This window comes from Bubalus bubalis, chromosome 3 (genome assembly GCF_019923935.1).
Source record: "Bubalus bubalis isolate 160015118507 breed Murrah chromosome 3, NDDB_SH_1, whole genome shotgun sequence".
Taxonomy (NCBI): domain Eukaryota; kingdom Metazoa; phylum Chordata; class Mammalia; order Artiodactyla; family Bovidae; genus Bubalus; species Bubalus bubalis.
The window spans coordinates 48,455,943-48,473,902 of record NC_059159.1 but is presented as its reverse complement, the minus strand read 5'-3'; the positions used below and the strand labels follow the sequence as shown (position 1 = coordinate 48,473,902).

The 17,960-nt window shown below is 39.0% G+C and overlaps 1 protein-coding gene across 4 annotated transcripts in view; it reads right to left on the bottom strand.

The window, feature by feature from the left end:
* The window catches only part of AP2B1 (adaptor related protein complex 2 subunit beta 1), a 108,815-nt gene extending 91,428 nt beyond the window's left edge, over positions 1 to 17,387 (bottom strand). For 3 of the 4 annotated variants that reach the window (XM_006056221.3, XM_025281093.2, XM_006056223.3), the window contains exons 1-5: positions 17,233 to 17,387; positions 11,453 to 11,512; positions 6,898 to 7,003; positions 2,275 to 2,410; positions 346 to 591 (exon numbers count right to left, since the gene is read on the bottom strand). In XM_006056221.3, coding sequence (XP_006056283.1) covers positions 346 to 591; positions 2,275 to 2,410; positions 6,898 to 7,003; positions 11,453 to 11,489 — 525 coding nt within the window. In that variant the 5' untranslated portion in view covers positions 11,490 to 11,512; positions 17,233 to 17,387. Of the gene's footprint in view, positions 1 to 345; positions 592 to 2,274; positions 2,411 to 6,897; positions 7,004 to 11,452; positions 11,513 to 16,561; positions 16,954 to 17,232 lie in introns of those variants that run through there. The other variant, XM_006056222.4, reaches the window with a different exon arrangement.
* Between the last annotated feature and the right edge of the window lie 573 nt (positions 17,388 to 17,960).

The window sequence follows — 17,960 nt, the reverse complement described above, 5'->3', positions numbered from 1 at the left end:
GAAGAAAACAGGTAAAACAGACTAGCATGTATTAATAATTATTGAACCTGGTGATGGTAACTGAGTTCATTTTATTTACTCATTTAGTAACTCTAATTTTGAAGATGTTTGAAAATTCCTATAATGAAAAGTATAAATAAATAAATGGCATATATATACTATTTGTATATTAGGACTTGGTTTTCAGCTCAGTAGGGTATGAGACAGACAATATTTGGGTCCCATGGAAATCAAGCTTCACATAGCTAAGCTATGGCTCAATGTCCCAAAGATTTATTTTAAACATGCTTTTTAAAAGAGACCCACTTTAAATACTGCTCTCATAAAAAAGTGGAAACACATTACCATTGGATTTGAATCTGCTATGAGATCCCGCAGAGAATCCAGAAATCCCTGATCTTCCACCATCTGGGCATTGATGTCATGGAGTTTTGCCACACAGACTGCTGCTGTCTTCCGGACGTAGGGATCTTCATCCTTTAAGCACTTGCGGAGGGGCTCACAGAGATACTCTGTAATCTTGTCCACCCGGATGCACCCCATGGTTCTGACTGCCAAGGCTCGAATCAGAGGATTGGGATCTTCACAATCCTACAGACAACAATCATTGACAACTACTGGTGTACCTGGTGTTTAAAACCTAACAGTCTGATTTCTATAAGCCACAAAAGAATATTTAATTAATGTAGGTTTCCAGTTATATTCTATATCAGAACCCACATTTTCCAGTACAAAATTTAGTTGCCTATTCAAAGAGATTAGGCTAGGAATTCATTTAACTGTTTTATATAGACAATGAAGACATGGCCTGTAGGATCCGTTCCAGAGCTGGGCAGAAACTCAGACAGCTGGTGTTACTATCCTCATGGCCGTTAGTGACCTGCCCTAAAAAGAGAAAAGGGCTCTGGGCTTGTATTCTGCCACAGGAAAAAACCAGAAACTGGAAAGATGTGTCCCACTCCACAACAATCAAGCAAGGAGAAAAGAGGGCTGGATATATCTGGGGCCTACAGCCAAGAAAACAAAAGAGACTCCAGAAGCTGGTCTGGGCCGCCCAGAAGTTCCTTAAGTGAAGCAGCAGAGAGATCCGCTGAAATCCTGATTAACATACATTCTCCTTTCCTAGCAAGTGCCTCCAAATACAGTACAAATAGTAACAGAGCACTTACTGTGAAGGAATACCCCTTAGATTGCCCTGTATTAAAAAATTTCTTTAAACCTTATAAACCTATGCACAAGCTAACTTTAAAAAAATGTAACCTAAATTCTTTCCAATGATATCATACATCTATGAATCACCAGACAGAATGTTATTTTGATTCTGTACATTTTTTAGCTAAACATACACACACACAAAAAATTCCATGAGAAGAAAGCATAATGTTCATTTTTTCAATGAACAATTTAATAGCAGCTAATTTTAGAAATGCCGTCTGATTTTTGCTTCTAAGGTACACTGAATTACAGACAGAGGAAAAAAACAAGAAGTAAACAAAACAAAAAAAATCCCAATTTCTAATAGAAACAACCTTATTATTATGTTCATCATATCTAATCATATGAGAAATTTAACTGGATATACAATAGTATTAAGGACTTTCTTTGATGGTCAGTTGATTAAATGATTTTTCATCCTTAGAATGTTTGAAATTTGCTTTAAAGTCATCCAGCAGGAGAGGAGGCGGGGGTCAGGAAAGCAGGTATGGAGAATATAAGTTAAACAAGACTGGTCATAGGCTGGTAACTACTGAAACTACAAGGTGGTATTTAGGAACTTACTATACCATTTCCTCTACTTGAGTATGTTTGAAAATTTCCATAATAACAACAAAATGTTAATCAACTATTATAATATTTATTAAAACAAAATGAAAAGGCAGCTTCTATAGTTTCCACTACTTGTGAAACATAAGCATACTTTCTACAAAGACAAATAGACAAGGCCCCACATTACTGACACTATAACGATATGCGCAACCTTTGTCTGCCATGGAGGGTTACGAGTGACATTTCACCTGGCTTTCTTCTCCCATCTGGCAAGGAGGTACCAAGCCCAGCTGACAGAAAGCTCACCATATGGTCTAACTGGATGACAAATGCCAGCATACAGAATGCTTAAATCATGAACATTCCTACTCGTCGCCAATACTTCTCTAGAAACCCTCTTCTGGAACAGAGTTTGCTTATTTGCAATGCTAACCATATCAAGAGACACTTCTTAAAAGGCTTTCTGAGATAGAAGAAACTGTTCTTGAGTCCCTGAGAAAAAGTTACCTTCACAAAGCTGTTGACAGCCATGATGGCCATGTCTGGCTGACTCTTGGCATAGTTCATCAAGTAGAGATACACAAGCTTCTTCAGTTCCAGATTATCCGTCTGCATACAGTTCACTACATCTGGAAAAAGAGAGCTGAGAAGAGAGAAAGGGAAGGTGAATTGATATTGGTGCCAAGATGTTGGATAGAACACAAAGAAAAAGCCTTAATTTAAAAAGTAATCTGATGAGAGGATGAATGCAGTGATGATATCACAGAAATGAATTACTAAAGAAACTACAGTAATGGTCTCAAGAAGATACTGAAAACTAGATTTTTAAAAAACCTTTTACTTTGAAAATTTTCGAAGTGGAGACAGCAGTTTAATGAACCTGATGCATCCATCACCCAGCTGTAAATACTGATACATACCTGATCTTGTTTCATATACAACCTCAACCCACTTTTCCTCCCCCAGTCCCTCCCCATCTAATTGCTCTAAACCATTTCTAAACAAATCCTAGATATACATCTTAGTGTATCTCTTTACAAATTTTTTAAAAAATCACTGTGTCACAAAAAAAAAGTTAACAGTATTCTTCATACCAATTCTTTGCAGTTTCAAAGCACTACAGTTGCTATGCTTTTCAATGTGCATATTCTTCCATCTCTAACCAGTGGGAACTTATTTGGTTGGCGTCCTTATTAAAACAGTTGTCAGATAAGGCCTTTGTTCAAAATTTTAACCATTTTCAGAAAAAAACAGTCCTGAACACGTGAGTGTATGCATGTTTAGTCTCCCAGTCATGTCCAACTCTTTGTGACTCTATGACTATAGCCCACCAGGCTCCTCTGTCCATGGGATTGTGCAGGCAAGAATACTGGAATGGGTAGCCATTTCCTTCTCCAGGGGATCTTCTTGACCCAGGGATTGAACCTGAATCTTCTGCATCTCCTGCATTGACAGATGGATTCTTTACCAGATGAGCCACCAGGGAAGCCCATGTGTATGCATATACAGATTTAAACTCTATTATATACATACACCCATGAAGGCAGTGACCAGTAATGCGTACTGGGACCCAGAACTAGGTTGGAATCCTGGCTACATTACCACTAGCTGTATGAGTTTGGGATTATTCTTTAGCCCTCTGAGCATACCTTTCTTGATCTCTAACATGGAATAACTTATAATTCAGAATAATCTCTAGTTCAGAAGATATGAGAACTATTAAAATAAACAAAAACACTGTTAACTAAAAACATCTATCACCCTGCCTGACACAATGCACTTAAATTTGATTCTCCCTTTTCTTAATGACATAAGGTCATCATTAGCCTTAGAACCTTCTCAGATATTTGTGTTAGAACAACAACATTCCACTTCTAGATGCTGGAATTTACTTCTTGCACTCATCAATTTCTTATCAGCAGCGTTTGACTCAACTGATAAAAAGAAAATAAATGTACTTCATATTAACATATTTTATAAAGTAAAAATCTATTTTACTTTTTTAAAAAAATTAAGATGACATTGTTTTAATTTCTGCACATCTCTTTAATGTCTAGTTTAAGCAAAAATTGAGTCCCAATCTCAGGGTCATGGGTTCAAGCCCCATGTTGGGCGTGGCTTTGGGCTTCCCTGGTGACTCACACGGTAAAGAATCTGCCTGTAATACAGGAGATCCCTGGGTCGGGAAGATCCCCTAGAGAAGGCAATGGCAACCCATTCCAGTCTTCTTGCCTATGAAATCCTATGGACAGAGAACTACAGTCCATGGGGTTGCAAAGAGTCAAACACAACTGAGTGACTAACACTTTCACTCACTTTTCACTTTCACTTAAGCAAAAACAGCTGGATTCTCACATCTGCTCCTGCATTCAACCCATTGTAGAATGTTGCTTTAACTGAAGTATAAAGAAAAAAACACATCTTCATACACATATATAAATTGCAAAATGGAGTATTTTAGTAGCTTTTTCACATAACTGGGTGTTCTTCTTTGACACATTCAGTCAGTTCAGTTCAGTCGCTCAGTCGTGTCTGACTCTTTGTGACCCCATGAACCGCAGCATGCCAGGCCTCTCTGTCCATCACCAACTTCCGGAATCCACCCAAATCCATGTCCATTGAGTCGGTGATGCCATCTAACCATCTCATCCTCTGTCATCCCCTTCTCCTCCTGCCCTCAATCTTTTCCAGCATCAGGGTCTTTTCAAATGAGTCAGCTCTTTGCATCAGGTGGCCAAAGTATCGGAGTTTCAGCTTCAACATCAGTCCTACCAATGAACACCCAGGACTGATCTCCTTTAGGATGGACTGGTTGTATCTCCTTGCAGTCCAAGGGACTCTCAAGAGTCTTCCCCAACATCACAGTTCAAAAGCATCAATTCTTCTGCACTCAGCTTTCTTCACAGTCCAACTCTCACATCCATACATGACCACTGGAAAAACCATAGCCTTGACTAGACGGACCTTTGTTGGCAAAGCAATGTCTCTGCTTTGACACATTAAAGTCAGACAAATGATCGTTTTTCTTTTGTTTTTTGTTTTTTTTAGTCCACAAATCATACTTTCTTAAAAGTTAGGTGCAATATGGAATCTGAAACCATATTGATAAACTTTCTGTACTTGATTGAACTAAAATTCATTCATTTACCATTTATTTTGAATGGATCTTTTACCCATGCATAATTTTATGATATATGCACTGGTTATTTGGAAAACATTGGTTCAATGAGTTATGCAGGTCATCTCTAGGTTGTCATATTTCATTCAGTTCAGTTCAGTCTCTCAGTCATGTCTGACTCTTTGCGACCCCATGAGTTGCAGCACGCCAGGCCTCCCTGTCCATCACCAACTTTCGGAGTTTACTTAAACTCATGTCCATTGAGTCAGTGATACCATCCAGCCGTCTCATCCTCTGTCGTCCCCTTCTCCTCTTGCCCCCAATCCCTCCCTGCATCAGGGTCTTTTCCAATGAGTCAACTCTTCGCATGAAGTGGCCAAAGTATTGGAGTTTCAGCTTTAGCATCAGTCCTTCCAATGAACACCCAGGACTGATTTCCTTTAGGATGGACTGTCTGGACCTCCTTGCAGACCAAGGAGTTCTCCAACACCACAGTTCAAAAGCATCAACTTTCACAGTCAGCTTTCTTCGGCGCTCAGCTTTCTTCACAGTCCAACTCTCACATCCATACATGACCACTAGAAAAACCAGAGCCTTGACTAGACGGACCTTTGTTGGCAAAGTAATGTCTCTGCTTTTGAATATGCTATCTAGGTTGGTCATAACTTTCCTTCCAAGGAGTAAGCGTCTTTTAATTTCATGGCTGCAATCACCGTCTGCAGTGATTTTGGAGCCCAGAAAAATAAAGTCTAACACTGTTTCCCCATCTATTTCCCATGAAGTGATGAGACCAGATGCCATGATCTTAGTTTTCTGAATGTTGAGCTTTAAGCCAACTTTTTTACTCTCCTCTTTCACTTTCATCAAGAGGCTTTTTAGTTCCTCCTCACTTTCTGCCCAGCACCAATTAATCACATTCATTAATTTCACCACCAATCTCATCAGAAAAATCTCTAAGTATTGGAAACTATCAAGCTCATGATGGGAGACACAAGTTTTCCAACACTCTAATTTTTAAAGTCGAAATGTATCTACTGTCAATTTTTTTCCTTTGAAGTGACAGGTTCACTTTGTTCATTTTTTATAAAATGTCTCCCAAATAGTAAGTCTGATTAACTATAATTTTGTCTGTCAATCATTCTTTCGCATAGAATGGTATTCCCAAGTCAAACAATTGTGCAAGGGATCTTTTTCAAATCAACCATCACATTCTGCTATGCAGAAGTACTTTATGCAAATTCCTGTTTCATCACACGGAATATTAAAAAGACCTGAACTCAGATTCAAGGTTTACTGAAATAAATTTGTAGTGCTTCATGAAGGAGTCCTAAGTGAAACTGCCCTTTTTCCTGCAGGCACATGGCGGTGAAGGACACAGTGACTACTGTTACAGTCTGGCACACTGCCTTAACTCAGAATACGGCACCCGCAGTACAGATATCAACACATTGAAAAGGGCATAAAAGACCTAAGTATTATTACAAGAACAGCTCTGACCTCATGGAATTCATGGAAAGGATATCAGGAATTCTCAGGGGCCTGCAGACTATCCTTATTTCCAAATGGTCCTGCTAAATTACAGGGGAAAAAGAGGGAGAAAAAAATAGACCATTTGGATTTTGTTACCATTGATTTTCATCTTGAATTCAGCAACTCAGTGCAGAGTTGTACAGTTGAGGCACTGGCGTGAGCCAATTAAACTACACATGGGCTTCTGTTCCTGTGTATTTTTATCATCTTCTAAAACTACCTTAGCAACAGATTTGTGATTGTGCCAGCTCTCAGGAGGTTTTATGCTAGGTCTGTATGCAAACGAAATCAAACTGGTTTCACTCTTTTAAAAACACCACACTTGGTCACAGCGTTAATATAAAATCAACTACACTTCCTCATGTTTTCAGTGGGACAAACTAATTCTTATACATTCTTACTGTAATAGCCTTAAGTGAAAAGCAGTAAAAGCCACTAGAGTAAGAGTCTAAAGTGAGCAAGACAGGAGAGGTCACCCTTACCTAACGTCTTTCCCCACAGTCATAGCAGCAATCACTTTCTTCACAGCCTCCTTCCTCTTTTCTTTCTTTTCATTGTTGAGTTCAGCCTTTAATTCAAAGATTTCTCCTGGAAGAGAACAAACAGATGAGGTCCCAGGGTCAGAAAATTACAGCACAACACTGCACTATGTAAAGTAACACCACAGCAGCTAACCAGAGGCAAGGCTGCAACGGAAACAAGATTTTAAAAACAGCAAAGATGTGGTATCTTTCTGCAATGGGGAGAGAATGGCATCTGAGGGATGATCTCCCATCAGAATTTCCAAGTCCTGAGGACAAAATAAATGTAGGCAGGAAACAAGTTCACAAATCAATGTTTTCAAACCAGAAGAGACTTTCCATTCACTACTCTCAACTCCACAAAGTGAGGATCCAAGGTCACAGAGCTAGCGAGTAACAGAACTGGCCTTAGAATGGTTTCTCCCAACTTTTTTAACTGAAGAATTTTCCAACATTGTCTACACATTCTTACCTGGGAGGGATCTAAAAATACCAATGCTCAGGCTCCATTCTGAACCAAGTAAATCAGACTTTCAGACAGTAAAACTCCTATGTTTATATTTTTTAAAGTTTCGCCATGTGATTCTAACCATACAGGGTTGAAAATCACTGCTCTAAATCAGTACTTTAAGATGTCAATGGGATTTAAAGCCCTATCCTGTTCAATCAAGCTAACAACAGAAATAATCATCCTGAAGCTTCAAGAATGGTACAAACCAGTCATTTCTAAATGTACACTCTTCAACAACTGCTCAAGGTCTGCACTGTGAAATGCCAGGCTGTCACTACTATTTTAAGGCTTAGGTTCACCTACCTTAAGAGAGCTGGGGCCGAAATAAGAAGATAACAACTCTCAACTGGTTTTAAAAGAAAGAAAATATACTGTAACACTACGAAAAAGAAGCTGACTACTGCCACTTCCACTTCCCATCTAGAGTACTGCCTCATTTTCTTCCACTGTTCTTGACGTTCATTTCAGCCTTGCTCACCAGTATAGAAATAGTGGGGCCAGCAAACAATGTGATATGCTGAAGCCTCTAAATGAGAAGGATGAAACCAGTAAGAAGCACAGAAGATAAGCACTAAAAAAGCTTGTTATATCAAGATCTACTGCCAACAAAGCAAACAAATTTTGACAAATATCACCCCTTAATTTGACAGCTGCTATAAAAATAGCACAGACAGAAAAGCTGGGCCCTTGAAAGAGTCATCCTCCTCTTCTCAAAGTCCTCTGCTGCCAAATTCAGCTCTCAAGAGTTCTCATCATTTACTTCTGGGAAAAGTAAAGAACAAGCAGCAGGGTTTCAGAAAATCTGAATTATGAATAGCAGCAGGAGTCAAAGAATCAAAACAGGATGTAACTGAAATTATTTCAACTCCAATAGCATAAATTTAAAGAGGCAGTTCTGGTGGGTGTTACAGGAAGTAAAAGGAACACAATCTATCCATTTTTTAAAATGTGATATGTGATTCATCTGTATGTCTCAAACTTGTACAAAAATCCCTGAATTTAAAAAAAGGTTACCAGGACCCATTGTAAGAGAAAGTTGGAAGAATTAGGTGAGTTTTTAAATTACATCTTTTTGTATCATTATACACAACAGTTTTTAAATTACATCTTTTTGTATCATTATACACAACATCTGGGCTTCCCTTGTGGCTCAGCTGGTAAAGAATCTGCCTGCAATGTGGGAGACCGGGGTTCGATCCCTGGGTTGGGAAGATCCCCTGGAGAAGGGAAAGGCTACCCACTCCAGTATTCTGGCCTGGAGAATTCCATGCACTGAGGGGTCGCAAAGAGTCAACATGACTAAGCGACTTTCACTTTGACTTTCACACAACATCTAGGTCATCAAAGCACAAAAAATGTTAATAGAAGAAATAAATACATTTCAGAATGATAAGAGAATCAGAAACAAAGATGAAAATGAATGACCGGGGCTAAAGGATTTTCTAAGGTGTAAGCAATATAAACAGAAGAAGCTGGGTGGAGCCAAGGGGCACTAAGTGAGGCAAGGTATCTCATACATACTACCGCTTTATTAAATTCTTATCTTTCCCCCTTCTTTCTCCCCTTCATCAACTCTACCAAGCAGCTAGCAATTGCTCTCAATCTCAGCTAAACACTGGAAAAATCTGGGGAGCTTTTAAAACTCCCATCAAAGTCATATCCCAGACCAAAGAAATAAAGACATGTGCAGGGGAGGACTGGACATCACCTCCTCTCTTTCACTGGGCCATTTCAATGTGTCGGCAAGGTTGAAAACCATGGACTAGCAGCTGATGTAATAAGCAGTGCTCCATGGTGTTTTCTGTATTACAGTGGAAGAGCCTGTTTAGAAGAAAGTGAAGTCGCTCAGTCGTGTCCGACTCTGCAACCCCGTGGACTGTAGCCCGCCAGGCTCCTCCCTCCATGGGATTCTCCAGGCAAGAGTACTGGAGTGTGTTGCCATTTCCTTCTCCAGGGGATCTTCCTGACCCAGGGATCGAACCCAGGTCTCCCGCATTCCAGGCAGACGCTTTAACCTCTGGGCCACCAGGTTGTATCTTTGTTTACCCTTAATTAACTCCAAATGACAGAACAAATGACAAATACGCTTGGGCTTTCTAAATAACTTTCTGGTGCTCCAGGCACTGTACCTGCCCTCCCATTTTTCCTTTTGAAATCATTTTAATCTTACAGAAAATCTGTAAAACTCCCCAGTTTCTAATGTTACATCACATTTGCTTTATCATACTTCTTTATATATTTATAACTTTTTTCTGATTCATTCAACAAACTGTAGACATCACGTCTCTTTAGCCCTAAATTATATCAGTGTGTAATTTCTAAGAACAAGGAATTACATTACATAACCATAATACAATGATGAAAATCAGGAAATTTAACACTAATACATTATCTAATCTATACAGACTTAATGATCTTGATAATGTCCTCTATAGTAATTTTATCCCTATCCCCCTTGGGCCAGAATCCAATTCAGGATCATGCATTACATTTACTGTCATGTTTCAGTATCCTTTAATCTGAAACAGCTGGTCAGCCTTTGTCTTTCATTTTAATGACATTTTTAAAAAGCACAGAACAGTCATTTTAAAGAACACCCTCATTTATCATGGGTATCTTCTCATAATTATATTGAAGTTATGCATTTTGGCAGCTGTAATTCATAAATAATGGTATGTGCTTCTCAGTGCATCACATCATTTTTATCTTTAACAAAAAAGAGGTCATGCAAAACAATGCATGAGTGCAAGGATAAGAAAATATCAAGTTTCCATGCAGTGTTTTGTATCATCTCTTTTTTGTGGTTAAAATTTTTTTCAATCATATGTATTAATATATGCACAGAAAAGATTAAGGATACACATCAAGTTCCCATCAGGAACAAGAATAGATAGGAAGAGAACTTTATTTTTACTTTTTATTGCTATATTGCTTTAATAATACTCCTTGTTATAAAATGCTTATTTCCAAGGAAAAAAATAAAAGATTTTGGTACAGCCACTATGAAAAACACTGTACGAGTTCCTTAAAAAACTAGAGTCACCATATGATCCAACAATTGCACTCCTGGGCATATATCCAGAGAAAATTCTAATTTGAAAAGATACATGCACCCCTAATGGTCACAGCAGCACTATTTACAACAGCCAAGACATGGAAGCAGCCTAAGTGTCCATCAACAGATGAAAGGATAGAGAAGATGGGATTTATGCATACTATGGAATATTACCCAGCCATAAAAAAGAATGAAACTCTGCCATTTGCAGCAACATGGATAGACCTAGAGATTACCATACTAAGTGAAGTTAAATCACACAGAGAAAGACAAATACATGATATCACTTATATGTGGAATCTAAAAAATAATGATACAAATGGACTTATTTACAAAACAGAAAACAAACTTATGGTTATCAGAGCAATGGGGAAGAGTGAGGGGAGATATATTAGGACTTGGGATTAGGAGATACACACTACTCTGTATTAAATAAACAAACAATAAGGTTCTACTGAGCAGCACAGGGAACTATATTCAATATCTTGTAATAAGCTATAATAGGAAAGAATCTGAAAAAGAATACACACATACAAACACACATGACTGAATTACTCTTGCGTACACCAGAAACAAACGCAACATTGTAAACCAACTACACTTCAATTTTTTAAAAAAAGAGAATAAATGTGCTTCTTCCTCTTTCACCCTCCTCAGACCTATCAATCTTCAGTGGATCAATCTTGGATCTCTTCCTTTCACTAAAATGTTCAAGTCAAAATGATGTGCATTACAGTTCTATCTCTAAAAACCTATACTCTAAAAATCTGTTCAATATACCTTTCTGTAGAAGCAGCAGATTCCCAGTGAGATGGTCCAAGACATGCATCTCTGAAGAGAGCAGGAGCATTCTACCTGAAGCAATCTTACACCAATCTTACATTGTAAGCAATCTTATATCACTTTTGAAGAATCGTAAAAAAAGGCTTTTATCAAGTTCTCATACTTACCCTTTTTATTGGTTGTGAAGTACTTGGAGTCAGTCATGGTTTTGGATCTTTAATGTGCACCTAGAGCAAGAGAAAAGAATACCTTTATCTGAGTTATTTGGGTCCAACAAGGGATTCAACTAATTTTAAGAACATTTATATATGAGACTATCTACATTCCACAATGAGTCTCTTCATCCTTACCATCATGGGTGATCCAAAGGGATGCAAGGATAGTTAAGAATGAAACTCCTGTGTCAAAAAGCTAATTGGAGCAAACTCCAAAGGCTTAATGGAAGAGAGTGAAAACCTGAACCTATCATGGCTTTATGATTTTATCCACAATTATCTTCTCAGAGCCTCTAAGACCTAAGCTAGATCTTTCTGTAACTGCATCTCCATTAGCCACTCCAAAACTTAAGACAAAGTTTGTGTTGAAAGATCTCCCTATCACTTTCTATTAAGGCAAATCTGACTTATTCCCAGAGTCTCTTAGAAGCATAGAAAAACTGAAAGAGAAAATAATTGTATCAATCTATTCACCATCACATGTATCAATAAAAGGAATCGCCTTCAGAAAAAAAAAAGGAAAGTCTAAATTAGTAGGACAATATTCTTTCATGACAAACATCTAGAGAGGCCTTAAAAATTGTTTCATATTTCCAACAACCTACAATTACCCCCAAAAGTATTCCCCAAAAGAAATGGTATCAGTTTACACTTAAAAACAATGCAAAGAACTGAGATACCTGTTTAGTCACATTGAGTATAAAAAAGAATCAGAACTGATCTTAAAACTTAAAAGAACATGGGTGCCAGCTTGAACTTTACCTTTTCCCTTCCAATTTCCAGAACTAATTCAGCTGACATAAGGCTCCACTGGTAAAACAAAACCAGTATGGACTAATCACATTTCTCCCCAAATAATGAAAGTGTTTTCTGATTTGAGAAATTCTAAAGACTTTGTCCAATGTACTTGATTTCTTCAAATACATTAAATTTCTCTGTTAATAATGTTCGTTCTGCACTTAAAAAAAGGTATCTTCTTTTTTACCACCATTATTACTACTTATCACCAAATTTACGACAGATGCCCCAGGACCTGCTCATTACTTTCAGGTCAAAATAACATCAGTGATAATACATTTGGCAAATCTGAGTGACCACACCTTTACAAACAATGGTACTTACGAATATGAGAGAAAAGACCTAAGCACTAAACAAATCAATGTAATTAAGGAAAAAAGAGCCACAAAATCATGAAGTAGTGACAAAAGCTTGGCTCAACTTTGTTCTCTAAAATTTACTACTTGGGTAATTTAAGAGAAATTAGACTCATTTGCTATCTTTCCAAGCAGCTACTTAATATTTATAATCCTGATCCTTATATACAATAGTGCTTTAGGTTGTAACAGAATTTCACTGAATTTACTGTGTTAAAAGTGAGCTAGAATTCACATAAATCATTACAGAAAACAAAAATTTCTGTTTTCAGCTTATTTGTTACAATTTAAAGTAACTCTGTTACAAAGACTTGCCTTATGTAATATTTTCATAATGCCTTCCTAGCAAAAATTCAAATAATGTTATAATCATTTAATCCATTCACAATGTAAACTAAATGTGAAGTGGGCAAACTGAAGAAAGGAGTCCTTCACATAGAAGACTTGGAATAAATCTGAACTTACTATCTAAGAACTTACACATGGCATTGCACTGTGTGCTCAGTCAGGCTGACTCTGAAATCCCACGGACTGTAGCCCTTCAGGCTCCTTTGTTCATGGGATTTTCCCTGCAAGAATATTGGAGTGGGCTACTATTTCCTCCTCAGGGGATCTTGGATCTTGCTGACACAGGGACCGAACCTGTGTCTCCTGCACTGGCAGGTGGATTCTTTACCACACTGAGCCACCTGGAAAGCCCAAGAACTTACATATACAAAGAGGAAAACCAGTATACAGAAATGATTGCTAGAGCGTGACAGGAAGGCCATAGCTCAAGGCCATTATGGTCTCTCCAGGATGTGATTGTGCCACTCTAAATCCTATGGGGTCACCAAAGTTTAAAACTTGCTCAAGATTTAAAAACAAAAGCTGCTTGGAATTTTTCATTGTTTCTTTGAAAAAGGGCCGCCAAATTGTTTTGTTTCCTAAAGCACATTCACGCATATTAAATTCCTAACAAATTTTCAGCACACATCTATTACACACTAAATTAACCTAGTCTTAAATCCTACTTTAATAGTGACTCACACAATTTCATTACCTCCCTTAACAATCTTTATCACTGAGGAAGAGATTTCTGTCCTATCCATTGTGAGCACCAAGTGTTCTTAACTAGGGAATAATGTACCAAACCACAAAACTTCAGCGAAGAGGAGAAAGTCAAGTACATCATCTTTAGATACTAAATTAAAAGCCCTGCTTTTAAAGAGAAGGGAGAAACTTACCACTCTCTTCCTTCACTCTGTCCTACACAAGAGTAATGTAATATCCCTTACAGCTACCAGCAGAGAAACATTTTATCATGTTAGCTCCTGCCTTAAGCCAAAGAAACTCCAAAAAAAAAAAAACTAAACTAAAATTAAACAAAAATAAAGAGGCAGAATTGCACAATACTGTAAATGTACTAAATGCCACCGAACTGTTCACTCAAAAATGGTTAATTTTCTGTGAATTTCACCTCAAAAGATGCATATGCATGTATTTTTAAATGAGACAATAACGTGCCAGAGATGAACACAGATTCTCTAAAACATAGGACGGTGAAAACTGCTGTCTGTTTTAGAAGTGCCCCCCCACTCCAAAAAGGCAGCCAAGATAAAGATAGAGCTCAAAGAATAAATAAAGTATTTGCTGAAAAGCCTCAAAAATTTAGCCTGGATGGGAGTGGAGTTTGGGGGAGAATGGATACATGTATGTGTTTGGCTGAGTGGCTCTGCTGACTGAAACTAATATTGTTAATTGGCTATACTCTAACTAAAAAAAAAAAAATCAAGTTCTTCTGGGGAGTGGGAGGTAAGTTATTCCTCAGGAGAGATCCACAGCAAAGCGAAGCCAACATGGAATTGGAACTCACACTACCTTTTTACCAGATCAAACTAAACAAGTCATCCATCGGCTGCTCTATGGGCTTGAGGTATGGCCTCAGGACATTGTTTTAAAAAATAAATAAGGCTGACAGAGTCAAAAGCACAATTTCTCTAACTTTCCTAGCCCAGAGTGTGATGTCACTGCATTTCAGAAAAGGCCTCTCTGTACAGGATTACACATCTAGATTTAACATAACCTAGTTTCTACTAAATATAGGCTGTGGCAGTTTTCCTTTCTCAACTATTCCTCCTTCTTTCTGGTGCCCCTAAAGAGAATAAGGTCAGAAAAAAATTAATAGGGGTCTTAATTTCAAACGGCTCTCTGGGAAATAGCAGCTAATTTAGAGTTGGTGAGGCCACTAAATCCACTCTCTTCGTGTAAAGTTGGACTTCACACAGCTGGTGCCCATGGGAAAAAGTGAACAGAATTAACCAAATTATAAAGCGGACAGGTCGTTCTAGTAATCTTTCATTACAAGCATAAGGATGAGAAGTGCTAATCAGACATTTCAATAACACATCTTCATGTATCATTTATTGCATACAAAATTACAACAGATAACTCATTACAACAGACATATCTATCATTTCCATTTAAAAATGACTACAAAGTACTCTGCTAATATCATACAGTAAGAAAAAAGGTCTTAAGTTTTACATCCAATTCTTAATTGAAATAAACTCTTGAAAACTTACGCCTGGAGGGAGAGAAAGAAGGAAGAAAAGAAAATGTGTCCTTCCTAATTCGTTCCTTGTTCAGCTTGATTCAGAACTATGCCTAAAATGTAATCTGTTAAAACACAGGTAGAAAGCTGAGCGCCAAAGAATTGATGCTTTTGAATTGTGGTGTTGGAGAAGACTCTTGAGAGTCGCCTGGACTACAAGGAGATCCAACCAGTCCATTCTAAAGGAGATCAGTCCTGAATATTCACTGGAAGGACTGATGGTGAAGCTGAAACTCCAATACTTTGGCCACCTGATGCGAAGAGCTGACTCATTTGAAAAGACCCTGATGCTAGGGAAGATTGAAGGCAGGAGGAGAAGGGGACAGAGGATGAGATGGCTGGATGGCATCACCGACTCAATGGACATGAGTTTGAGTAAACTCTGGGAATTGGTGATGGACAGGGAGGCCTGCCGTGCTGCAGTCCACGGGGTGGCAAAGAGTCAAACAAGACTGAGTGACTGAACTGAATGACTGAAAATATAGGTGTGTTTAAAGAAGGAAAAAAAAAGATGGAAGAACCAGGTTTTCTTGAGTCTCTTAAGTCACAGAATGTTGTTGTTTAGTGGTTAAGTCGCATCCTACTGTTTTGTGACTCCATGGACTGAAGCCCACTGGGTTTCTCTGTCCATGGGATTTCCCAGGAAGGAATACTGGAGTGGACTGCCATTTCCTTCTGCAGGGGATCTTCCCAAGCCAGGGATCAAACCCACGCCTACAGCAAAGGAGCCACCAGGGAAGCCCTCACAGAATGTTAGCTTTATTCTAATTTTACCACCCAATTTTCAGTGAAGCTATCTGCAGAACACACTCTACTTTCTGCTTCTTTGGGAGTTTAAACTGTCAAATACCTGTAAACAGTTCTCACCTTCCCACCAGGCTTAGTCACCACTGGCAAAGTGTTACACGTTTTCTTGTACAGCTGCATCTCCTTCATCTGCTGCTTTCTATTATTACTTTGTAAGTGTACCCTGAGGCTAAGCAACAGAAGTATACCAGAAAGGTGATTAATAATTTAAATTGTTCCTCACTGAGACCACTTTCTTGGTCATTCTGTCTTTTCTAAACTTACCGTGTTTTTTTTACTTTCTCTTTTAAACCACAATGATTGTTAACCGTGTTTGGCATTTTAAAGACCTTTAAAAGTAAAAAGTTTAATGAAGCAGCCACACTTTATTCACACCGCTTCGTAATGGAATTAAAAAAAAAAAAAGTCTGCCCCCAAACAGAAGAATGCTGTAAAAACTAACAGCATGAATAAATCTTTGGATTAAAAAAAAAAAATGGAATTAACAGGAAGTTCCAGTTTCTTTACCTCTGTCTTAATCCACAGCCTTTCTCAAACCAGACCGTTCTTTCAAAGACCCAGAAGAAAAAATTCCGGGCTAAGATTTACTCCCAAGAGCTTCCCCCTCTCTCATATCGGGTCAATTCTCTGGGTTTTTCTTCCCTTTCTCCGGTGTCAGGAATTGCTCTTCTTTTCCGAGGTGGTCAAAATTCTACGGCTATGTTCCTCCATTACGAAGCAGAGGAGTGGTGTCTCTTAACCTCAAATGACGGACGACGGCGAGGTTTACCCATCTAGGAGCAAAGCTCTGGGGAACCCCTTTTCCCTTTCCTCAGCTGAGCGTGTCCTAGCCTCTCAGAGAACGACGCCAAACCGGGAAGAAGCAAGGTTCTCTCCTCGGCCTCAGGTCTCCGCCAGCCACACCCCTGGCCTCTGACCCTCTTAAACCCCCGACTTCGAACATATCTTTCCCCCAGAGCCCCCTAATTCCCACCCCGAGGATTCCCTCGCCCCGCCCCAGCGGTGGAGTCCTTTTCTCCAACCCTCTTCCTCACAACGGTCACACCCGACGGCTCACTCCATCTTCAACGGTCATGGTCCTCGGATTTCCTCTCCTCCGCCTGTCTCCAACCAAGTCTGGGGATCCCCTATCCCCATCAAAAAGGGACACACCCCAAAGTTAGCCGCCTACAACTCACCGTAGGCAAGGGCGGGGGTGGTAGCAGCGGCCAGAGAGCACGGCCCGAGCGATGTTGTAATGGTTTCCTGCACGTCACGACTCCTTCTCCAGGTCTAAGCCACTGCGCAAAACCCACTCTGCCAGGGACAAAGATGGTGGACAGGAAACTCTTACGTCAGAGAGCCGCGCCGTGTTACGTCATCAATACGCGCGAGAGAACGAGAAAGGAGGGACTACTCTCTGTCGCCTTGGAGATGGAAACATTTTGCGCTGTGGGAAGAGATCTGAGATCTGGGCTTCGGAGGAAATTCATTTGAAAGAATCTAGTAAACAAGCTGACATTCTCTGGATTTGTTTCCTCTTTAAAAACTTACACAGAGTCCGTGAAATGCCTGTTGCTTTCTTTAAAAACAAACAACAAAATCCAGCTAATTCCTTGGGCAGTTAAAAATACCCGCACAGTGGTTATACAGGGCAGTGGAACTGGAGGAGACTGGTGCAAGGAAACGAGGTTGACACGGTCTCAAATTTATGGGTGAATCCATCTGAATCCGAATCCCTGCCCTGAGTGTGACTAAGAAAGTTACTTGTCTCTTCAACTTAAGTCTTCTTTCTTGTGAAATAAAGACGATGATAATAACTCTTACCAGTCTATGAAGCTTAAACCGTATTAGGTTGGTAAGAAGCCTAGCGTGTAATAGGTGTGCTTTGTTAATTGTTTTAGTTGTTAAGTCACGGCCAACTCTT